The 26,329-nt window shown below is 42.0% G+C and overlaps 1 protein-coding gene across 1 annotated transcript in view; it reads left to right on the top strand.

Moving 5' to 3' along the window:
* Window positions 1-6,689: 6,689 nt before the first annotated feature.
* The window catches only part of RPS6KA1 (ribosomal protein S6 kinase A1), a 121,220-nt gene continuing 101,580 nt past the window's right edge, over window positions 6,690-26,329 (top strand). Inside the window, exon 1 of the mRNA XM_075853455.1 lies at window positions 6,690-6,822. Within this exon, the coding sequence (XP_075709570.1) occupies window positions 6,760-6,822 (63 nt within the window). The 5' untranslated portion in view covers window positions 6,690-6,759. The remainder of the gene's footprint in view (window positions 6,823-26,329) is intronic.

Here is a 26,329-nt window from a genome sequence, read left to right as displayed (position 1 = left end):
ACACCTGAATTGGAATACAGGTGACATCCAAGCCTGGGGTTCTGGTTGCCACCTTTCGTGTACTCCTACAGACATTACTCTCTGTATCTCTGACATTTAGGGTTCCATCCCTAACCAGTATGCTAACTTCATAGATATTTTCATGAAATCAACAAGCCGAAAAACTGCCACACCATAAGAAATGGGACTGTGCCATTGAATTGTTGCCAAATAAGACTCTATATCCCATTTCCTTACCTGAAACACAGGCCATGTCTGAGTTTATTAGCGTAAATAGCTGAGCGAGCCTGTATCCGACATTCCTTCTCACCAGCTGGGGCTTTTAATACCGTAATGGCCATTACATTTATTTAGGAATGCCCTTTGGTCTAAGAAATGCACCTGCAAAATTATATCAATGACATTTTCTGGGGTATGCTTTATAAATTTGTCGTTGTATATCTTGATGACATCTTCATCTTCTCATGCTCATTATCGAGTCATCAGGAGCATGTCCAACAAATCCTTACCAAACTTAGAGAAAATCAACTCTTATGCAAGCTTGAAAAATGTCTCTTTAAACAAACCTCTGTTCTATTCTTAGGTTACATCCTGTGTGGTACTGGGCCCCAGATGGACCTTGCAAAGTTCCAGGCTATCCAATATTGGGCGCAACCAATTTTGTTGAAAGCCACAAAGCGATTTCTTGGATTTGCCAATTATTCAGCATGGGGTTCCCCTGTATGGTAGTGCCTATTACAGCACTCACATGTAAATCCTCTGACATTGAACACCAGAAGCATATCAATCTTTCAACCAGAAGGCCTTTTTATCTGCCCAAATTGTCAATCAACATGATACCTCATTGCTCTTCTTCCTAGAGGTGGATGCATCCTCATTTGCGGTAGGTGCAATCCTATCTCAGCAGAAACCCACTGGCAAGATGCATCACTGTGGTTTCTTCTCCAAAATATTTTTTCCCACAGAAAATAATTACAGGAATGGGGATAAAGAGCTCCTCGCAACCAAGCTCATCCTAGCGATGGAGGCACTTCTTGAAAGTAGCAGTATTTCTAATGACCATCTATACCGATCATAAGAATTGAGTGTATCTCCAAGAAGCCCGTCGGCCAGGGGCGTTGCTAGGGTCTTTAAAGATCAGGGCCCCGATACGTATGTGTTACTACATTTTTTTGTGTTTTTTTACAGGTTCGGATGTTGGACTACTTCGGATTCGAGGACTACTTCGATGATGGCGTTTTATTTATCCTTAATAAAATGGTTAACGAGGATTGTGTGTTTTTTTTTATTTCAATAAAATATTTTTCTGTCTGTGTATTTTTTTTAACTTTATTACTACCACCATAGTAATGGCCATTGGCTGATTGACAGCGTCCATTACTAAGGCAGGGCTTAATCTTAGCCGGTGAAAAGACTAACACTAACCCCGCATTATTACCCCAGTACCCACCGCCACCAGGGGTGCCGGGAAGAGCCGGGTACGATCCAGTACTCGACCATCTGTAGTGATGGACGGGTACAGGAGCGGCCGCAAGCTCATACTATTAGGCTGGAAAGGGCCAAAAACAGTGTGCCTTCCCACCCTGGTAATGCGAGTCTGCTTGAGCTATGTTGTATCTGGCTGGTTATAAAAAATGGGGGGGATCTCACATCGTTTTTTCTATAACCAGCCAGATACAACATAGCAGTAACAGATTACTGTCTACTGGGGCCCTGTACATGTGGTAGACTTAGATACAGGGCCCATCAAACAGGATCACACATGGTGCGTTGCGATGTTGTGCGCGGCACACAGTGTCGTGACGTCATTCGCGGTACACAGCGTTATGATGCGAGAAGACATCAGAACCTCCGCTGCACTCCAGAACGAGGAGGGTATGCTGTCAGTTACTATAATAACAGGGGCCTGTGTAATTTATTACATAGGCCCCAGTTACTATAGTAACTGTATATAGACGTGGTGCTGGGGGCCGCAGGACCCTGGCTTCGGGGCCCGATCGCAATTGCGACCACTGTGACCCCTATAGCTACGCCATTATGTGGCAGTCACCCGGGGCACCGGGCCAAAGATCCGGGGCTTGGGCCCCTGAAAGCCTGATGCTAGCGACGCCACTGACGTCGGTTGAAACCAGGTGGTCGCTTTTCTTTTCCACGTTCATTATATTTGTCACTTACCGTCTATGTTACAAAAATGACAAATCGGATACCCTCTACCACTCATTAGATGCCTCTAATCTCGAAAACCTCCACTAAATCCAAGAGTGTAATTGACCCCAAAAACATCACTCTTGCTTGCTGCTACCTTAAATCTCACTAATTCCACCACCTCTCCCTGGGAAAAACCTTCATGTCCTAAACAGCTTACACCTTTCAGTTTTCCATTCATGCAGGGGCAAAAAAGACCTGATCTACTTTCCAGGAATTGCTGCTTGCCTACTCTACACAGAGATGTAAAATACTTTTTTGCTGCTACAACATCTATGGGCAGCATAAAACGCTGCCTCACACTCCTCATGGCTTATTGCATCCTCTACCAATTCTAGAGAAACCTTGGACCCATATTTTAGTGGATTTTCTTACTGATCTTCTAAAAGGGTATTACACCATCTAGGCAGTGGTTGACCGCTTTTGTAAGATGGCACATTTTACACACTCAGCCCCTGTCCTAGCCACCAGCTTTCTTAGAGACATTTTTTGCCTTTATTCATGTCCCCAGGACACTGTGCCTTACCAAGCTGGTGGGCTCTCTGCAAAGCTACTGGGATGAAACTCAACTTCTCCATGGCATACCACCCACAATCCAAAGGACAGATGGAAAGGGTGAACCAGGATCTAGACACATTTTTTAGGGTGTACATCTCTTCTGGCCAAGACGATTGGGTAGACCGTAACCACAATTACCACAAATCTTCTTTCATGTCGCCCTTCTTTATTGTCTATGGGAAATATACTCTTCCTCCTACCTTCCCAGCAATACCATCTCATGAGGTTCCAGCCATAGAACCACTTCTTCAAAGTTTTTCCTCTATATGGTCTTATGCAAAAATAAGTCTAAAGAAGGCTTCCTCTAAGTACAAGACTAATGATCAGAAGATGTGAACACCTTGTCTGCAAATTCCTAAAGAATTTAATATCTCTCTGATGAAGCCTATGGTCATTAACAGATTCACCTCAACTTGAGTGCCACCCAGCCCAGTTTATGTGGAGCAGCCAGAATAGGAAAATAGACTCTTTACTTCGTTGTCCACTGGAAGAGCCCTGAAGAGAGTAAAATAATCCAATCCTCATGCTTCTATTCTCCTTAAAATATTCCAAAGAAAATTCCCCAATAATATTCCAAAGAAAATTCCCCAATAAACCTTTTTGGGGTTGTTCAGAGTCTACCACTAAGGGGGGGGGGGGTACTGTAACAAAATGGCGCCAAGCGCCTACTTGCCATGTCCAGCATCGTCTTTCAACTATTTTCAGAGCCGGAACTCCCTTAAAGTGGTTTTGCTATCAGGGACATTTATGACATATCCAAAGGATAGAAGGTGGCCCCCTAAACCCTGTTCTACCTCTCTGTGTTGCGGCTGAAGCGTGTGATTCCAGACCATGAGAAAGAAAACAGCGTAGCTCGCTGAACTTTGCTGTCTCCGTAAGTCCCATAGAGCTGATTGGTAGTTACGGAAACAGCATAGCTAGCAATCTAAGCTGTTTCTGTAACTGCCATTCAAGACTATAGGACTTATAGAAACAGCGTGGCTCAGCCAGCTAGGCTGTTTCTTCTTCATGGTCGGGAATCACACGCTTCAGAATGTAAATGTTACAGAATGAATATTGGTCAGAGGCATTATATGAAACTTCTGGGCCCCAATGCGAAAATTGTAACAGGGCCCCCACCTACAATGTTGTGTATTTTATTATATTGGTAAATACTTATGTGGCAGTGGGGCCTTTACTACTTCTGTACCCACTATAGCTATGCCCCTGTGAACCATGTCAGCACTGATGCTTGATAGCTGGCACTTTTAGTCTGTAATGTGACTCTGTTTAAGATATTCCATCGTCCCTTAATTTTACATGTTGTAGCTGTCCATGGAATCTCAATGCAATATTGAAAGTTTCAATGGTATTGACACAATATAAACCGGTAACAAAAAACACAAGTTATGATATTATTACCAAAAGTGTAATCCTTCATTTTTCCTTGATAAACATCTAACCAACATGTTCTCCTCAACATCTCCAATTCCTTGCCAGTCTGAGAGGCTTGTGCATTTAGCTGCCTTACATTCCTATCCTGTCTGGGCCTGTAACTGAACATCTGTGAGACAGAATCCCTCCCGAGGCTCCTGATAGTGAGTGACAAACATATTCAACAAAAGTATAGAGAAAGGGAATGTTCGCAACGTGTAATAAATTAACAACCTAAAATGAATAATAGTAGTTGAGGTAGTCAATCTCTTAAATCCTAATCTGAGCAGAGATGAGGCAGTATTATTACGTAGGGTTACTAAGGAAACACTGTTTGAGGCACTATTGTTTTGTGGGGCACAGAGGGGGTACTACTGCTGTGTGGTTGCCACAGTAATTGTGTGGGGCATAAAAAGGCAATATTACTGTTTGGGGGAACTGTTATTGTCTGGGGCACAAAGGAGGCACTATTACTGTGTGAGGGCACTTTTACTATGTGGGGCACAAATAGGGACACTATTACTTTGTGGGGGCACTATTACTGTGTTTGACACAAAGGGGATACTATTACTTTATAAGGCACAAAGGTGGAACGATTACTTTGTGGGGCACAATGGAGGCACTATTAGGGTATGTGCACACACACTAATTACGTCCGTAATTTACGGACGTATTTCGGACGCAAGTACCGGACCGAACACAGTGCAGGGAGCCGGGCTCCTAGCATCATACTTATGTACGATGCTAGGAGTCCCTGCCTCGCTGCAGGACAACTGTCCCGTACTGTAATCATGTTTTCAGTACGGGACAGTTGTCCTGCAGCGAGGCAGGGACTCCTAGCATCGTACATAAGTATGATGCTAGGAGCCCGGCTCCCTGCACTGTGTTCGGTCCGGTACTTGCGGCCGAAATACGTCCGTCAATTACGGATGTAATTAGTGTGTGTGCACATACCCTTACAGTCTGAGGCACTAAAGAGGCATTATTTTTGGGTTAACTATAGTTATGACACTATTATTTCAGAGTACAATATTTAGGAGCACTGTGCAACACTGTTCAGCAGGCACGGTGTTGGGGTAGCTGCAGGATTGGACTGCTAAAGTGGACAGCATGATGGAAAAAAGGTGGGTTTTTTTGCTGTTTGGGTAAAAGGAGCAATAAAAGAAGACAGCGGATTCAGTGTTATGTCTGCTATATTCATGAGGAGAGCACTCCCCCCACCACTCCCAAAGTGACTGACAGGCTAACGTCCTCCTCAGTACACAAATACAGGTAAGTAGGGTGGTGGAGCAGGCAGCCGTCAACTCCAAATCTCATCCACATGCTACAGAACATTTTTCGCCCAGATATCAGTGCAAGCTGTGTATTTTCAAATCCATAGCATGCTCATTCTGTTCTGGATGTTCACAGCGGATTTCACCCTTTTAAATGTAGAACGGATAAAATCCTGTAGCCAACAAGATACCGGGATTGGATGCCAACGGTGGCCTGAGCAATGAATTGACATCATTGTGTCTGCTTGTGCCGAGCTGTACGACTTTAGATATTTTATTACTTTAAGGGGACACTAATACTGTGGGGGGCACTAAGAGGGTTGCAATAATGTAAGGGGGCAATATTGTGAAGGGGGCACTAAGGGGGCATCAATACTGAGAGGGTTCACTAAGGGGGCAAATTATTTTGTGGGAGTCACTAAGGGGACATCGTTACTGTGTGGAGGGCCCTAAGGGGCACACAGCAATGCAGTGGAGGCACAAATGGGGCACTATTACTGTGTAGGGCACTATAACTGTGTGTGGGGGGGACTAAGGGGGCATTTTACTGTGTGCGACACAAAGGGAGGAAATATTACTGTGTAGGGCACTATTACTGTGTGCGGTATAAAGGGGGGCACTATAACTGTGTGGGGCCAAAAGGTGGTGGCATTATTGCAGTGTGGGGGCACTATTACGGTGTAGGGTGGTGTGGAGGTATCATTTGGTGGCTGAATTATTCAGTTATTATATTTATTACATATATTAGTGTTTTCGACGGGGCAGATTATTTGGGGGCAGGACTGTTGCATCTATGGATACTGGTTCCATTAAAGCCTATGTCATGTCATGTTGTTTTTTATAGCTATACTGTCTTCAATATATTATTTTTATAGATGGGAGGCAAATCATTTGCCATTGGGCTTGTTGTGCCCCTAATCTTTCAAGATTCTAGCAGCGCCCCTGAGATGCAATATACTGTCCTTCCATAGGGCAGCATATTAAGTTGACAGACGCACTTTAGTAGTAGACAGAATTTTATTACCACTTCGAGACACAAGGTGCCGCTCTCTTTCCCGCTTCTCTAACGTCTTGATAAGAAAACATTTACCTGAGGGGATCAGGGTGGACTAGAATGGGGGCGTATTCACGTTAAGCCACAGCTCCTTTTCATCAGTAACCAATAGTAAGCTCTTCCTTAGACAGAAGCCAATAGTTGACGGGGAGGGCGGTGCGTTTCGAGCTGTCAGCGAGTAGGGGGCGGGGTTACGTGTTCACTGTGGAGCTGGAGTGCAGTGAGGACGGAGAACGTGAATGTTGCCCGTGCAAAATGCCGCTCGCTCAACTGGTAGATTTGTGGCCCGATGTGGAGCTGGTGCCAGAAGAAACCGAGGTGAGAGTGTGTGCCAATGCCCCACCATGCGTGTCGTTAGGTGTACGCATCCGTGCATGCATCACTTCGGTCATGTCTGCATCAATGCCGCTCCTGTCAGTGATTACTTGCCGCTGTGTGTGAGCAGTGACCGTGGCTATTCGTGTCATGTGTAGCTTACTTAGGATGTAATGCTGGAGGAGCGATCTCTGTACTGATGAGTGCATGCACGTATTACATGCTGGATGCCATCTACTACGATCTCTGCAGTGCTCTGCATCAACAGGTGCCGGATTTGCCTCAGGCTATAGTTGCCACACTGATTGTGCAATGTGTTATAAAATATGGAAATATTAGTATATTTTCTATATGCGCTGCACAGTGGCTTTGACATATTAACAGCAGCCCAGATCTCCTTTATGTTTCCTTTACAATAGGCTCCTGTCCGTCTATGGATTTCCCTTTGTATCAATTGTGTAAAAATTGTCATGGCAATAAACACAACAGTAGCTTCCTGGCTCATACTCTGTGCTCTGCAGTGTAAACATTGGGGATATGTCCAGTATATTTACACATAGGTCTGTATTGGAGTTTATATAAACTCAGGGTGAAATTATCCAGATCGTTTTAGACCAATACTGTATAATTTCCCAGCAAACTATTCCCTGATATAGTAACAGCTTGGATCTGACATGTGGAACTCTTTGCCAGAAGATACCACTTGAAGTCTTAAAGGGAACTTGTCATCCAGACTTATAGGTGCCCCCTAATAATGCATAAAGGGTATTGTAGGTTTTGCTGCGCAGTTGGAGTACAGTTTTATCCCCTAGAATATATTATTTGGAAGTCCACCACTTTACAATGTAGAAACAGCTCTGTTCATTAAACAGCCGCCCAAAGTGCCAGTCAGGGGGCAGGAAAATGTGCCCCAACCTAGTGTGAGCCATTGAACAAAGCCAATAGTAGTCATGTGAGACCTCTTTGCAGCCCCGAATTTCTCACTACTGATATCTGCAGGATAAGTGGGGGGGGGGGGGTCTCTTTTCTGGAACACCCACCTATTTGGTGAAGAGGGGTCACCCAACAGCTTTACTAAGCTTTTAGGAGGAGACTACGGAAAGGTGGCTGCAATGTGCACACTACGTATTTTCCAGCAGGATAGAAATACTTTTTATCATTTTTAACACCTTAACGCAGAATCCCGTACATGCACGTCATGGGAAGGCTCCCCTTCCCACATTCCAACGTGCGTGTATGTGATGGTGCTTGTGCAGGCGCAAAAGCTGTGCCCGCACAATCACCGTGGGAGCCCGATTGTGACTGACAGTCAGCTGGGACTGGAGAAACCTCCGATCTTGGGTGTTTAACCCCTTAAATGCTGCAGTCCATAGTGACCATGGAATTTTAGTGGTTTTACAGAGGGACGGGGCTTCTGCTGTGACCCATCAGCGGCCCGTGATCCTTGGCAGCCTGTTATAACTACATACCTATTAAGCTGTGCCAGAGGCATGGCCTAATAGATTGCCTGTCAGTTTTACACTGACAGGCAGTAATGCTTTGGTATATGAAGTATACCAAAGAATTATAGAAGCGAACAGAAGATCCAATTGTCAAGTCCCCTAGTGGAACTAAAACAAATAATTAAACCGTTAAATAAAGTTTATTAAAAGAGTAAAAATAAAACCATTTTTTTCCATAAAGTGGTTTTATGAAGTGTAAAATAAAAGAAAAAATACATATATGGTATCGCCGCGATCGTAACGACCCGAACAATATATTTTTTTAAATGGTTTGTATTGTGCAAACAAATAAAATATAAACAACCTATACATATTTAGCATCGCTGTAATTTCACCGACCCATAGAATAAAGATGAGGGCCTGTTCACTTCAGCGTTGGTTTACGTCAGACCTTTCCGTCAGAGGAACCCATGAACGGAAACCATAGCTTCTGTTTGTGTTACCATTGATTTCAATGGTAATGCTTTTTTTGCAAATGGTTTCCTTACCGTTCGGTAAGGTTTCTATTTTTTTGGCGGAATTAATAGTGTTGTCGAATATGCTATTGTTTCCGCTAAAAAAAGCGGAAACCTTACAGAACGGAGACAAACAGAAACCATTTGCAACTGAAATATTACCATTGAAATCAATGGTCACGCAAACAGAAGCAATGGTTTCGGTTTGCCTTTCTGTTCATGGGTTCCCCTGATGGAAGGCTGCAACAGAACCCATGAACGTAAACCAACGCCGAAGTGAACAAACCCTAACATGTTATTTACGCCGCATAGTGAACGACGTAAATTTTAAATGTGAGAAATAGTGCTTGAGTATCTGTTTTTTTTTCTATTCCCTCCCTAAAAAAAAGTCAATAGAAGTTACTATATTCTATTCACTTAAAAATGGTGCCATTAAAAAATACAATTCGTCCCGCAAAAAAAGAAAAAAAGCCTACATACGGCTATGTCTAAGGAAAAATAAAAAAATGATGGCTCTCGGAATGCGAAGATGAGAAAAACGAGAAAGAGAATGCTTGGTCATTACAGGCTATGTAAAGCTTTGAAAGGTAAAAATTTTTATAAAAAGGTGTATTAGTGTGTTTTGTGTAACTTTGTAAAAACTTTTTATTACAAATTATTTTCAATTTGAGATACAGCTGCTCTGTATTCTGTATACAGAGCAGCTGTATCGTTCGCTATTCTTTGAATCCGTCAGTCCCGTGGTACTAACTGGTTCAGTCTCAGCTGTAGATCCACCCGTAAACTATCAAAGTTATGAATTAAGATGTGATAGATTACAGGTGGATACACGCAGGTCCGCGTGTCTGACCAATTCAGTGGATAGTGAACGATACAGCTGCTCTCTATAGAGGATACAGTGCAGCTGTATCTCAAAAAGTGACATTTTATTTTTAATAAAGTATTTACGAGGTTACACAAAATACTGATAAACCTTTTTATTAAAAAAAATATATAAAAATGCCTTTCAAAGGTTTACATAGCTTTTAAGGCCAAAATAGGCCTGGTCGTTAAGGAGTTATTTTAACCAAGGACATATAGGGCTGGCGATATTAGGAGCCGCCCGGCGGTACCGCAACGGCACCTCAATACGAAATTGTAAAGAAGAACATGAGAGGTTCTAAAAACCGCTTCTTACGTCCTTATTATACCTTTTACAAAGAACCACCAGCACTGTCTTCCCGACCGATGTTAATTCAGTCTCGTGCGTTTGAATATGCATGGGACTGATTTCAAAACGTACAGAAGCCTCTTCAGGTGTCAATGACGCCTGTAGAGGCGTTACTGCGATCTCTGGCTTTAACAATTAAGATCTGTGGAAGTTGCCATAAATGTCTAAAATCGAAAAACTTCTCTAAGGGTATGTTCACACGGCCTATTTTCAGACGGCATTCGGGCGTTTTACGCCTCGAATTATGCCTGATAAGACGGCTCCATTACGCCTGCAAACATCTGCCCATTGCTTGCAATGGGTTTTACGATTTTCCGTTAAGACGATGTGTCATTTTACGCGTCACTGTCAAAAGACGGCGCATAAAAAGACGCCCACGTCAAAGTGCATGTCACTTCTTGGATGTTTTTGGAGCCGTTTTTCATTGACTCCATTGAAAAACAGTTCTTTTTAATACTGTCTTAACCCCTTCCCGCTGCCGCCACTTTTTAACTTCTTGACAGCCTTAGGCTATGTTCACACGGAGTATTTTGGGGGAGGAATATCTGCCCCAAAATTCCGTTTGGAACTTTGAGGCAGATATTCCTCTCCCTGCACGCCATTGAGCGCCGCGGGCATAAAACAGCGAGAAATACGCTTTCTCTGCCTCCCATTGAAGTCAATGGGAGGCCAGAGGCGGAAGCGCCCGAAGATAGGGCATGTCGCTTCTTTTTCCCGCGAGGCAGTTTTACTGCTCGCAGGAAAAAGACGCCGACGCCTCCCATTGAAATCAATGGGAGGCGTTCTCGGGCCGTTTTTGCCGAGTTTTGCGACGCGGTTTCCGCGTCAAAAAACTCGGCAAAATACCCCGTGTGAACATAGCCTTATTGTTCAAATCTGACATGTCACTTTATGTGGTAATAACTTTGGAATGCTTTTACCTATCCAAGCGATTCTGAGATTGTTTTCTCTTGACATATTGGACTTTGTTAGTGAAAAATTTAGTCGATAAATTCAATATTTACTTATGAGAAAATTAGCAAAAATTAGCATTTTTCTAAATTTAAATGTATCTGCCTGTAAAACCTATAGTAATACCACACAAAATAGTTACTAGTTAATATTTCCTACATGTCTACTTTATGTTTGCATCATTTTTTGAACGTCCTTTTATTTTTCTAGGACGTTACAAGGCTTAGAACTTTAGCAGCAATTTCTCACATTTTCAAGAAAATTTCAAAAGGCTATGTTTTCATGGACCAGTTCAGTTCTGAAGTGGTTTTGAGGGGCCCTATATATTAGAAATCCCCCCCATTCCACCCCATTTTAAAAACTGCACCCCTCAAAGTATTCAAAAACAGCATTTAGAAAGTTTCTTGACCTTTTAGGCGTTTCACAGGAATTAAAGCAAAGTAGAGGTGAAATATACAATTTTAATTTTTTTTGGCAGAAAGTCATTTTTAATTTTTCTGTAACGCAGAAGGTTTTACAAGAGAAACGCAACTCAACGTTTATTGCCCAGAGAAATATCCCACATGTGACCCTAGTGTGCTATTGGACTGAAGCACCGGCCTCAGAAGCAAAGGAGCACCTAGTGGATTTTGGGGCCTTCTTTTTATTCGATTATATTTTAGGCACCATGTCATGTTTGAAGAGGTCTTGTGGTGCCAAAACAGTGGAAACTCCCCAAAAAAGACCCCATTGTGGAAACTACACCCCACAAGGAATTAATCTAGTGATGAAGTGAGCATTTTGAACCCATAGGTGTTTCATAGATTTTATTAGAATTTGGACCTGAAATATTTTTTTTTTTTAATTTTTCCAATAAGTTGTCGTTTTAGCTAAAAATAAAAACAAAAAACAACAATTTCCAAAAGGAATAAAGAAGAAAAAGCCCTACAACGTTTGTAAAGCAACATCTCCAGAGTATGTAAATACCCCATATGTGGTCATAAACTGCTGTTTGAGCACACGGCAAGGCTTAGAAGGGAAGGAGCGGCATTTGGCGCTTGGAGCGCAAGTTTTGCTGCATTGGTTTCTCTGCACCATGTCGCGCTTGCAAAGCCCCTGATGTACCAGTACAGTGGAAACTCCCCAAAAGTGACTCCATTTAGGAAACTACACCCCTTGAGGAATTAATCTAGGGGGGTAGTGAGCATTTTGATCCCACAGGTGTTTCATAGTTTTTATTCGAATTGGGCAGTGAAAATAAAAAATTATTCTTTTTTTTTTTCAATAAAATGTAGCTTTAGCTCAAAATGTTTCATTTTCTTAATAAATAAAGGAAAACAAGCACCCCAACATTTGTAAAGCAATTTCTCCCGAGTACGGCAATACCCCATATCTGGTCAGAATATGCTGTTTGGACACACAGTAGGGCTCAGAAGTGAAGGAGCGCCATTTGGCTTTTGCAGTGCAAATTTAGCTGGATTGATTTCTGGGCGCTGTTGCATTTGCAAAGCCCCTGCGGAACCAAAACAGTGGAAACCACCCAGAAATGACCCCATTTTGGAAACTACAACCCTCATGGTATTCACCTAGAGGTGTAGTGAGCATGTTAACCCCACAGATGTTTTCCAGAAATTAGTGTGCACTTGATATTGCGAAGGGAAAATGGGAATTTTTCCACAGATATGTGGTGCCCAGCTTGTGCCACCATGAAAAGTCAGCTCTCTAATTATTATGCTCTCTTTCCCGGTTTTAGAAACACCCTACATGTGGCCCTAATCTTTTGCCTGGACGATTGACAGGGCTCAGGAGTGAAAGAGTACCATGCGAAATTGAGGGCTAATTTGGCGACTTGCAAAGTATTGGTTCACAATTGCAGAGGCTCTGATGTGAATTAATAAAAGAAACCCCTGAGAAGTGATCCCATTTTAGAAACTGCACCCCTCAAGGCATTTATTAAAGGGTGTAGTGAGAATTTTCACCCCACACTTCTTTTCTATAAATTATTGCGCTGCGTATGGTGCAAAGTAAAAATATTATTTTTCCCCTATATATGCCATTTCAGTGGCAAATATGTAGTGCCCAGCTTGTGCCACTGGGGAGACACCCCATAAATTCTTAAAAGGGTTCTCCATGGTTTGGTGATTCCATATATGAGGTAGTAAACTGCTGTTTGGGCACGCTGTAGGGTTCAGATGGGAGGATGCGCCATATGGCTTTTGGAGCGTGGATTTTGCTCGGTAGTCGTTTTGTTTGGAGTTTTACTGGTATTATAGTTTATAATGTGGGGGCATATGTAAGCTGGGCCAAGTACATCAGGGGCATAGTCAGGTGGTATAATAATGGGGTAAAATAATTCATAGATGTGCGTTACGCTGTGAAGCAATCGTTTATGCACAAGCCAGTCTCCCCCTTTTGGTATACACTTTGCACCTTTGCAGTTTGGGGAATTTTGCTGGGACAGCATTGACCTGGTGTAATAAGTTTGAGTCCTCTCCTTCTGGTTCACTAATTTTAGTGCCTTGATAAATCACCTCTTGAAACAGAAGAAATGTTCCACTCGGGCCTGCACAACTGCATATTTTTCTTTCCTGACTTATTGGAGCCTTAACTTTCTCGTAGATGTAGTGGTATGAGGGCTGTTTTTTTGCGGGACGAACTGTAGTTATTATTCGTACCATTTTGGGGTACATGCGACTTTTTATCACTTTATCCTTTTTTTTTTTTTGGAGGCAAGGTGACTAAAAACAGCAATTTTGGCATAGTTTTTTTTTTTGTTTTTTTTATACAGTTTTTACCACGCGTCATAAATTACATGTTAACTTTATTCTGCGAGTCAGTACGATTCTGGCAATACCAAATGTATAGCACTTTTTTATGTGTTACTATTTTTTGCATAATAAAATTGCTTTTGTAAAAAGAGTATTTTCTTCTGTCGCCATTTTGTAAGAGCCATAACTTTAAAAAATGTTGTGCTGCAGTTGTATAAGGGCTTGGTTTTTGCGAGACGAGCTATAGTTTTTATATTACCATTTTTGGATACATGTGACTTTTTTATCACTTTTTATTTCAACTTTTGGAAGACAAAGTGACCAAAAAACAGCAGTTCTGTCAATTCTTTTTTTTTTTTTAGTGTTTTTTGTTGTTTTTTTACGGCGTTCACGGCGTGGCATAAATAACATATTTTTTTATAGCTCAGGTCTTTACGGACGTGGCGATACCACATATGTATGGTTTATTTCTTTTTTTCAATAATAAATGACTTGATAAGGGAAAAAGGGCGATTGTGTTTTATTTTATTACGTGAAACTTTCTATTTTTTTAAATGTTTTATTTTTATTGTTCTTTTACACTTTTTTTTTTTATTTTTTTTTTTAGTCCCACGAGGGGACTTGAAGTTACAAACTGTTTGATTGCTGTTCTAATACATTGCACTGCCTATGTAGTGCAATGGATTAGAACTGTCAGTTGTTCACTGACAGCAAGCCGATTAGGCTCCGCCTCCGCGCAGGGCTTAATCGTCTTCCGTAATGGCAGACAAGGAGGCCATTGTTAGGTTTCCTGTTGCCATAGTAACAGTCGGCAGCCCTGCCATCGCTCATGAGCCCGCACTATCACCGCGTCATAATGGTACTTTGCGGGAACCCCTGCCCGACCGCGCCGTATATATACACGCCTTTTGTCAGGAAGGGGTTAAAGTTAGACCGCATAAAACCAGACTAGTCAGGCAGAAATTGCGCCAAATTTATCACCGTGGCGCATGCTCTGTGTTGAATTTCGTGTATCTTGCTAGTCATGTTAAACACTTTTCTGTTCCTTACGCTAGCTCTCGTTTTGGCTTTCTTTACAGTAATATTTTGCAGGAAAAAAAGGTGCACGTCAATCTGTCACATTTGACTCCTCTTAGCCGTGCCACCTTTTAGTCTCTAAAGCACATAAGTCTGGCGCACTGCATTTACGCCAGTCTTTTATCGCAATTTGAGACACAGTTCTGGCTCATTTAACTTCGTAAATCTCACTCGGTGTCTTGCTATAATATATGCAGTAGCCGCACCCACGTCACTTGTTACAGAAATGTGTGATCGTGACAAATCGCAAATATTTAAAGGGGTCATTCTAAATTTGCCCTTTGGAGCAAATTGCCGTTATCTTCTCCAAGCATAAACCTGGTTAAAATGACATTGCTTTCCAAATTTTTACATGCTTTACAACATAGCCTGGTCATTATATCTGAATGATTTATTTTTTTTCTCCCTTTTGTTTGGAGTAACACTAGACCTGAATTTCAACTGTCCACTCTCCAATGGCCTAAATTCCTGGCTGGTACAGCACTACCAGACTTTTATTCATAGTATTTGTCCGGTCAACTCATTTGGCACCAATTGACAGCAAATGATTATTAGGTTCTCCGGAACGGACTACATTGCGGCCTCCCATTCGGTTATTACCCCTGCACAAGTTGGCCCGATCGATTTGGAGACAGACTGAAAAGGTTGCGGACTACTCCCACCATCTCTGAAATGCCTCTATGGAACAATCCATATTCCCCATCATTAATGTCCCACTCCTCCACTATGCTCTGGGTGACTCAAAACATCTACACGATTGGAGATGTTATATGATCAAAATGTTATAGCCTTCTCTCAGTTACAGACTAAATATGCCACCCCCCATACACGCCTTTACAAGTACCTTCGTCATGCACTGCAATACCAGATGTAGGATTTAGGGACCGAGGTATTTATATTCTCACTCCCTGTGATAGGGATTCTTAAATCTCAAGGCGCTTTATTCCCATCTATTCTCAGCCACGATAAACTCCTGCCCTCTCCCCATAGAATCTAAATGGAAATGATTGATTCTGGATCTCCAACTGGATGATTAGAATGATGTACTAGAATCGCACCTCCATGTGTCTCCTTAAGCGAATAATAAAATGGTCCAATTATGTATTATACATCAATCTTATTTGACGCCTTCTAGACTGTTTCATATGGGTAGACTGCCCTCCTCAAACTAGCTGCAATGTGGGATCCTTGAAGCCGATTTTTGTACATGATATGGACCTGTACCCTTATACAATCCTACTGGTCGGAGATAGTTTCTCTCCTATCTTCTTTACTACATATGCCAATAACTTTACACCCCGAAATCTGTCTATTTGGTGTATTAGACAAAGAATTATAGCAATAAAATGTTAGAATTTATTTTGAGAGAAACTTTCTTTTTGGCAAGGAATACAATAGCCCTACAATGATGGAAACCTTGCACAACTGAGACAAACGGAAACCATTGGCACTGGATCTCTCACCATTGTAATCAATGGTGATGGAAACGGAAACCTATGGTTTCCGTTTTTTTCAGTCCTTGTCCCGTTCTGACGGGAAGCTCCGACGGAGCGTCAGAACAGGACCCTAATGCAGATGTGAACGAAGCCTAATATAGATACATCCTGAATTGCCACATTGTGAGTGCATGTCTAGCTATTATTACCTTCACCTATCACCTTCATTTCCCACCCCTTCAGAGCAAACATAAAATGCTTAGGTCCCTTTTTCTTTGGTTATGTTTTTATTTCTATTTTTACCTCTATGTAGACTTTTCTGGTGATATTGACTTTTCTGGAATATGGTCAAGCTCACTGTACAGATATATCTATGTAATTTATATTCTATTTTGCCTTCCTGTACGAAGCCTTGATTTATTCTCTGGACTTTCTCAATGTCAGATTTACTTGTTTTGTACCTGTTTACTGCACCAAAAGTCTATAAAATTAGTTTAAAAAATAAAATAAAATATTGAAAGGACTTGTCCCATCTGGACCGCCCAGTTTTAGAAGGAAGTTTACCTGTGATCTAGTGATTTCTTACTTCTCTAAGCCCTGGTGGTCAGCTGATCTCATTGAAGGACACATTCTGCCACACACTCGTATGGTCATGTCAAGTACTTTGCAACCACTTTTCTTGTTGGCTTATAGACTCCCTGCTGCCATATGTAATCAATGTGACTGTGAGTGATGTCACGTCATGTCCATTGGTCACATACCCCATTAAAGCACTCCATTTATGTAGTGAAATCATAAAAATTACTTGATATTCCAAGAAAACTCCTGTAAAGGCCTTGTTCACACAGTTTTTTTCAGGCAGGTTCTGCCCCTAGAGAGGAGCTGATGCTTTTTGTCTTTTCAGTGTCTCTGATTACGAATCCGTGCGCTGAAAATTCAGTACCTTATGAACTATGGCGCTGATTCCCCTTGAAAACAATGGGAGGCAAAATAGGTGTTTTCCATGCTAATTTGGAAATTTTGCACCAAATGGTTCTTTAAATTTAGTGTGGATGTTTGGCCGGATTGACTGCTGTGGAGAAAAAAAAAGGGCCTATGCTCCTCTGTCCTGGCGCAGCAAGCCTCCTGTAATAACATTTCATCAGCTGTGACCACTGCAGACTGTGATTGGCTACAGGGTTCACGTTTGATGAAACGTCACCACAGGACAGCCGAAGAGAAGGAAAGTGTTGCAATGGCAGTGCCAGGAGAGGTGAGTAGTATTTTTTTTGCAAACTTTGGGGAAAAAAAAAATGTCTTTCTTGAAACCTTCAGAATTTGCTGCGAATATGCAGCGTAATCGCAGCAAATTCTGCAATAATTTCCGTCCGTTTGTTGCAGAATTTGATTATAATTGATCTCAATGGGGAAATTCTGCAACAAATGCGCAGCCATTCCGCAGAATTTGTTTGCAGCATGTGGTTTGATATTTGATAAAATCTTATCCACTTTGCAGCTACTGTAATTGCTGCAGAGTTTTTTGGTCAGAAATTTCGCAGTGTATACGCCACTTGTGAACATACCCTTTGGCTGCTTTTACACAGCAGTATTTTGGTTAGTGTTTGGAAGCCACGACTAAAAGTGGGTCCAAAACACTCAAGGGGTGCAAGTTTTCCATTATACTTATCTGTGTAGGTTTCACGTCTCGTTTTGGCTTCCAAATACTGATGCGAAATACTGAAGATAAAGTAATAATGCCATGTGAAATTGGCCTAGGGACGGTCAATCTTGTAAATAAATATTGATAACCGTGCATAATATAATACTCATTGGCATTTGTGCCCTGCTTTGTGCTGTAGTTTGTACTGTATCTCTCTGCCATGGGCTATTTCATTGTTAATTCAATTATTTTAAAAACAAACTTAAAATAAACTACTTTTACTAGAACCATAGTAAGATTTTTGCTTTGCACACAAATATCATGGTCCTAGGGACCAGAAAAAGGTGCGCAAGAATTCTTGTCATCGTGTGGCTAAAGATGCGCTTCTTGCAAAAGATACTTGATAAGCGCTCTTTATCTTCATGTAGGTTTAAGGTTTAGGCCCTGTTCACATCTCCGTTGGGGGCCTCCGTCGCAGATCTGGTAGGGATTACCGGGAACAACAGTGCTATTGTTTCCAATAAAATCAGACACTCTGAGGGAAAACCGACGGAACCCATTAAAGTAAATGGTTTCTGTCGGCTACCTGCACGGTGTCCTTTGTGCAACAGAACCACTTCTTCCGTTATTCCCTTGTTCTGACGGACGGAACATACTGACATAGGTGTGAACATAGCCTTATGGCCATAAAACTGCGGTGTAATTTATTTTTCGATTCTTTGGCTGAAGTACAGCTTGCTTAGACCCCTTTTTACACAGGCTTATGATCGGCTGAACAAGCGCTTGTACAAGCTCTCATTGCCGATCATCGGCCTGTGTAAAATGGCAGTGATCAGCCAACAAATGAGCAAACAGGAGATGTGCTGCCAACAATATGCATACTGTATCGGGAGGAGAGATCGTATTTGTCCCCAAACTCCCGTTCATTTCTACATAATCGATATTCTGTTATTGGCCAATGCGGGTTGTTATCGGGCAGAAAATCTGTTTGTGGAATACCACCATTAGGCTGTGTTCACATGGCATTATTCAGCCGGGTATATTTCCCAGCATATGTGCCAAACATAGAGACTGACATATACCGCTGTATGCAGCAGTTATGGCGGGACAATTTTATTAATGAAATTATGAAATGGTTTTGCGTCGACACTGCTTTCACTTCAAGTAACATCCCGGGTCTAAAGATTCTGGAACTTTTAGGGCATCATCCATAAAATCATTTTAGTTAGGTTTTTGTAAAAGTGGTATTCCTGTGAAAGACTTTTTTGGCAAATCAATAGGATGTGAATAACTGCCTTATTGGTGGGGGCTATCTTCACCCTACACTTTGTGCTTGGATGTTAAAATTCCTAAAGGGCCATACTGTACCTTCATATGTCCCAAATTTTATATGAACACACACACACAGGTTTTTGTTTTTTTTCTCCTAGATTACTAAGGAATTACTGAAAACGAAAACACTTTCTCAATCACAGAGGCGCCATAGTGCAGCACGTGGAGTGCTTACAATACTTTAAGCACTACATTTGCCAATCTACAAGTCTCTGCACTTGCAAGGACCCTAAGGCCATTTTTACACGGCAGTATTTTGCAACAGTATTTGTAAGGCAAAACCAGGAGTAGACTATAAAAAGGGGAAAAAGTGTAATCAAAAGATTTGCACCTTTACTGTGTTAATTTTTTTATTAACATTTCGCATATCATACATCATGACCTTCTATATTTATAAACCATAAAACAGCCCCCGCGTTCCATGGCAAATTCCACCCTCTACTATACATTATTCAGAGAACTTATTTATTGCATCAAATATTATGGACAAAGTGAAACGGCCATAATACAAATTCTCCCATCAGTATATAGACTAGGACCATAATGCTATATAGTGAGCCAAATGACCTGATCATCCAAACCTCATTACCCCTTCCTTGTACAAGCAGATTCCATTCCTGGGCACTCTAGCCATTTACCCCACTTTTTCTCAAGCTTGTCTGGGGTCCCTCTTTTTTAAAATCTACCTTTTTCCCCATCATAATAGTCGATTTTAAGGCCCTTATCACTTTTGAAATCACAGACATCCGCCTGGAGCCAATGTCTGGCAATAAATTTTTAGAGCATGTTGGAGTATCTTGGCAATGGCTAGCTGGCCCAATACTCCCACTCTTGGCTTCATAGGTAGCAAACTAGCTCTGTCACCTCCTTCCAGATGCTAAGCAGGAGCCCACATGACCACAGCATATGTTTGGGATCTGTTGTGTCTTCTGTGCACCTAGGGCATTTGGCATCTCCCCTCAAACACGTCATCTGCAGTATGTACAGGGTTTGGTATAATCTGTACATCAGAAATATTTGTGATCTGCGTTTAGCCGCATTAAGAGATTGTGTCGCTGGTGACGACACTACTTCATCTCAAACTTCTTTAGATAAGGGGCCAACAGTACTGTGCAAAAAGTTTAGGCAGTTGTGGAGAAAAGTAATGCTTTCAAAAATAGACGTGTCAATATTTTTTTTTTAATTAATAAAATACAAAGTGAATGAACAAAATAGAAATCTAAATCAAATCAATATTTGGTGTGACCACCATTTGCCTTAAAAACCGCATCAATTCTTTTAGGTACACCTGCAAAAAGTAATGGATTTTGTAGGATTATAGTCAGGTGTATGCGAGGCCAATTCTACCCAACCGGTAAAAATGATAATTATTTTCAGATTTAGGTTGTAACTGTAACAGAAACAGCTGTGTAGGGGCTTAAAACTGGGTGAGGAACGGCCAAACTCTGCTGCAAAGGTGATCTTGAAGACGGTTTCATGTCACAGGTCCACCATGGCAAGGCTGAGCACAGCAACAAGAAACAAGGTAGTTATACTGCATCAGCAAGGTCTCTCCCAGGCAAAGATTTCAAAGCAGCTGGGGTTTCAAGATGTGTTGTTCAAGCTCTTTTGAAGAAGCACAAAGAAATCGGCAACCTTGAGGACCGTAGATGCGGTGGTCGGTCAAAGAAACTTAGTGTAGCAGATCAAAGACACATCATGCTTACTTCCCTTTTGGAAGATGTCCAGCAGTGCCATCAGTTCAGAACTAGCAGAAACCAGTGTTTTTTGCAGCCAAAAAGCCATATCTTCGATGTGGAAACGAGTCCAAGCGACTCAACTATTCACGAAAACATACTAAGGCGGGATTCACACGACCGGGTCCCGCCCGAGCCCGAGTATCGGCCGGTAAAATCGGCCATTTTTCCCGGCCGGTTTGCATTATTTTTGCATCCATTCCGGGCCGGGCAGATCTGGACAGTGACATCAGCGGCAACTCCTGAAGGGGAATCCCCATGTGTTCGGGGATTCCGCTTCAGGAGTTTCCCCTTATGTCACTGCCCAGATATGGACAGAGACATCAAGTGCTCTGTCCAGGAGCGGAATCCCCGAACACACGGGGATTCCGCTCCTTCAGGGGGCTAAAATGGAGCTAGCACATAGCAGAGCGGGGAGATACCTCCCTGCTCTGCTATAGTGTCGTCGCTACAGTAGTAGCAGCCGCAGCAGCAGAAGCTGCTAGCGGCGCCATGGAAGGTGTCGCCGGACCAGGGCGCTTTTAAAACAAGCAGGGGAAGGGAGCCAGCGCAGTGCTCCCTTCCACCTGCTGTACACCCCGGCCCTGCCACACAGTGTACAGCGTAGCCATTAGTCCGAATGGCAGCAACTCCTCCTCACATGCACTCTGCGGAGAGAGAGCGCAAGCCACGGAAAACCCGGCCATCACTCAGGACACATTCCGGTGATGGTCGTGTATTACCCGGCCCCATAGACTTCTATGGGAGCCGGGCGGCCGGGCACCCGGCCGAAAATAGTCGGTCGTGTGAATAGCCCCATTAGGGGTCTATTATTCCTAATACAGCCGGGTGCCGGTCGATTTACACAGCAGCGATGTGCAGCCACATACACAGAGATTAACGTTAATCAAGTGTCCTGATAATGAATACACATGACCATCCAGCCTGGACGTCATGTGTATTCAGAATCCTGACACTTCTGACTCTTTTCTTTGAGATTTCTAGCAAGGGAAACGAAATCTTCGCGAGATTACGGAGGTAAACGAGATTTCGTTTCACTTGCTGGAAATCTCAAAGAAAAGAGTCAGAAGTGTCAGGATTCTGAATACACATGACGTCCAGGCTGGATGGTCATGTGTATTCATTATCAGGACACTTGATTAACGTTAATCTCTGTGTATGTGGCTGCACATCGCTGCTGTGTAAATGAATGGAGAGGAGTGTATGATGCTGACTGGTCACTGATTGGTCAGCGTCATACACGTAAACACGCCCAGTTAAAAACACAATACACGCCCAGTTGGACATAACGAAAAAAAACGCCCAGTTGTCCATTTCAAACCTCATTTGCATATATATATATATATATATATATATATATATATATATATATATATATATATATATAATAGCTCATAACTTGGCCAAAAATGAACGTTTAAAAAAAAAAAAAAATTTTACTGTTATCTACATTGCGCGCCGATCACATGCAATAGGAGATAGGGATTTGAGAATCTGGTGACAGAGCCTCTTTAAATGTCTCTTCACTTTGTATTTTTAATTGATAAAAAAAAGTATTAACACTTTGAAAGCATTCTTACTTTGCAGCGTTTTCCACAACTGCCTAAAACATTTTTACAGTACTGTACATCTCGCTTTCACTGTATTTTCATTGGCTTCAGAGGGTCCCCAAGATATTTGGTCAGGATCCACCCAGATGCCACATATGAGCCCCTTAAATGTGGTGGAACAAACAATATGTTCTAACATCCTTGATGAACTGATCTCTACCAAAACTGTTCAAGCCTGGGTTTGAGCAGCATGTCGCAGCTGTAGGAACTGATAAAAGGTTAAGTTGGCTAATTTATACTCCTCCTGGAGTTGTTGGAAGGTTTTATACTCTCCAGTATGTAGTTGATGGACATACTTAATCCCCAAATGTTCCTAGCCATGAAAGCCTTTCAATTGACAGAACTTCCACAAATAAGGATTGTGACATATAAGGATGTATTTTTAACAGCCCGATATACCAAATAATTCTTTACATGTCCACCACTCGTGCACTTATGCATTAGTAAAAAGGAAGGCCTACCAATAACTTCTCCCCTAATCCAGTGGGCTTCTAATGGCAGGGAACCCCTAGTCAAATAGTGTACGTTTCCCACAAGAATCCAAGTGCCCTGGTGACCCCCATCCCTGAATGTGTTGGAATTGTGCCGCTAAATAGTAAATCCAAGCATTCGGCAGGGCCAACCCTCCCTTCTCTTTCGGTAATATTCATTTTTACCAATTGAATTCAGTTTTTTGGCCTCTGTTTAACGTATAAGACATGAGCTTTTCCAAGTGTATACATTAAACATAGGCTGTGATATATGCCTTAACACTGGCATCTGTCACCATAGTTTGATGGCATATGTCAGGGGTCCGCAACCTCTTGCATCGGTGAGCCGGCACGTGGGACGTGGTTTGCTAGCACACATCCGTCACCCGCTATCCAGTGCCTTTGTGTGCTTGGCGGCGCTGAACACGGGGAGAGAGCAGTGCGTCATTGTGTTTGTCGCTGCTGAACACTTGGCAAGCATATAATGCAGCACTACTCTATCTCCTGGTGTTCAGTGTCCCCAAGTGCATAATGCAGTGCTGCTCTCTGCTGGTGATCAGCGCCGCAAGGACAGAGCTCAGTGACCGCTCTGTAGAAGAAAAAGCTAGCAGAAGTTGACATCCCCCTATCCTTTGTGCACCCCCCAAACTGGTGTTCAGTAGCTGTGGTCTCTCCTATGTACACCCCCCCCCCTGCAAGCTGGTGATAAGGAGCCGCTGTCTCTCCTATACGCCACCCAAATCTGGAATTCAGAAGCTGCAGTCTCTCCTATGTGCCTCCCAAGCTAGTGTTTAGTAGTCACGCTCTCTACTGTGTGCAGCACCTCTCAAGCTGATTTTCAGTAGCCGTGGTCTCTCTCTTATACGCACCCCCCAAATCTGGTTTTCAGTTACAGAAGCCGCATAGCATGCGAGCTACGCTGTTTGCGTAACTGCCATTCACTTGTATGGGAGTTGTAAAAACAGCGTAGCTTAGCGAGCTACGCTGTTTTCTGAATTTCCGACTCATGTAATCGAAGTGGCCCAGGAGGCAGCGGGAACCGAGAAAGGTAGAACAGGGTTTAGGGGGCACCGTTCTAGAGATGGAGGCAGGTCCAACTTCTGAGACTCCTGTGGATATGCCATAAATGTCCCTGATGGGCAAACCAATTAAGACAGGTCAAAGTAAGGGCAAATGCTGTGAACCTATACGATGGCACAAGGAGTCTGTATGGCAATATATTCTAACCTAAAACTATTGCTCTGTAATACGGCATGAGATTACCAGATCCATCATTATCTGGCCTAAATAAGCAACAACGGATCCAATTTGTTGTTGCTTCATAGTATGTAACATTATTTTGTTATAGCAAAAATGTGTTGTTTTTTTTATGATTGCTAAAAAAATACTTAAACATCTTGTTTGGGGCAAACATCATGTTTGGGGCAAAGTCTGTATGTGTAAATTCAGCTAAACTTGGGGGCTGTATGTCCTAAAGGAAGAGACTCCCAACAGTGGAACTATTCCCAGCAGAGATCAGAAGAATTATTAATAAGTAATGACCTTCAGATTAAGCAGCTAGAAGGTCATAGAAACCGTACAAAGAGCAGTTGGAGAAATGTATTGGATTATATCTATATTGAACACGAGTGACCAGACATTGCGAGCGTGTAGACATGGTTGGTGTACACTGACCAATCGATAAGTCTGTTGGAAGAAATAGAAGGTCAGAAAACTTGATTAAAGTATTTGATGAATCAAGAATAAAAGCGGGATGTGTATGTCAGGGAAAGTTAAAAAGGTTGTCTAAAGCCAGTAAATTTGGTGGCCGATCTAGGGGACCCCACTCTATAACTATATGTACGAATAGGTTGCATTCACTTATTGTGTTTGTGTCCTCCTAAATATGGCCATAAATGGGACGCTTGTTAAATATATGGCTAATATACATCATTACCTTGTGCGTGCTGCCGAAATGGAAATGTGTAGCAGCCTAAAGACATGGGGTAAATTGTGTTTCCAGAATTTTACGGTCTCCGGCAACTGAATACCCCAATTCCCAGTGTGGAGGCAGAACATTTATGAAAATCGGCTATGGTCAATCTAAATGTCCACAGTCTGCAATGCTTCATCACCGCATGGAGTCGACATGCTGGACTAAATCACTGGTAATTGTTATTACCATATCGTACTATAGTATCTCTAATCTTGCTACCATATTGACTGACTAAAGGTCCATTACACGAGCATATATTTGTACTCGCTAGCTTCGATACGATTGCTGCACAATCGAATAGCAATTCCAGACAAGTATTTACAATCAACGTTATAGTCTTAATAATTGTTACAAAGTTCATAGTTTGGTCGCTATTTAACAATGTTACTTCTACCACAATATCAGGACGACCAATGACCATTATGTTCGCATAAACTATTACTTGTATGATCAACGAGCGTTTTATCGCTGGTCGTTCAGTCGCTACACTTATTCACATTAAGCTATTAACATGCACGATCATTCCTTCGCATTAAAACCCTTTTAAGACGGGACAATAATTGGGCAAACAAGTGTTTATATGAACGCTTGTTCCTGATCATTCCCTGTGTAAACAGGGAAATGATCAGTGTATCAGTAGATGAACGAGCAAACACTCGTTGATCGACTGTATCGTTTATGGAACTAGAAATATTATCGTGGTCGGCAGCACATCTTACCGATACTTTGTGTAGCATTGCGATACTTGATACCAAAACGATACTTTGCCAACAATAATAAAAAAAAGTTCTTCTGTTTTCTGATGTGAGGCGCGAGGTGTGATGAAATTTGAACCTCCATGTGCCTCACGTTAAAAGTAATTAACCCCTTCATTCTCATAATGGACAACATTGGGTTAATGTGTGAGGTACATGATGGAGTTAATTACTATTAATATGATGCACATGGAGGTTAAAAATTCATAATACCTCGTGCCTTCTAAAATAAACTGCTTTCACTTATTAATGTAACAGCGTAAACCTGAATGACGCTATGATTGCGTTATTACGGTCGAGACGATACCGAATATGTATATTTTATGTATCTAAACTTATTTTAATGTTTATTGTAGTGTGTGTGTTTAAATACTTACCATTACTTTTAAAGTTTACAAATAAAAAAGTAAAAAAAATAATGTACTGGCTTATACACCGCGTTCCAAATTATTATGCAAATGTTATTTTTCGCTGATTTTCCTAAATAGTCGATGCAAATGACAGTCAGTATAATCTTCAAGCCATCAACCGTTGAGTATAATGCGAATTTTATTGAACAAATCTCCTAATAACAGATTTTTTTTTTAGAAGTAGAAAAACTCATAATGAACTGTT

This window comes from Rhinoderma darwinii, chromosome 2 (assembly GCF_050947455.1).
Source record: "Rhinoderma darwinii isolate aRhiDar2 chromosome 2, aRhiDar2.hap1, whole genome shotgun sequence".
Classification (NCBI taxonomy): Eukaryota; Metazoa; Chordata; class Amphibia; order Anura; family Rhinodermatidae; genus Rhinoderma; species Rhinoderma darwinii.
This window is presented reverse-complemented; position numbering and strand designations above follow the sequence as displayed.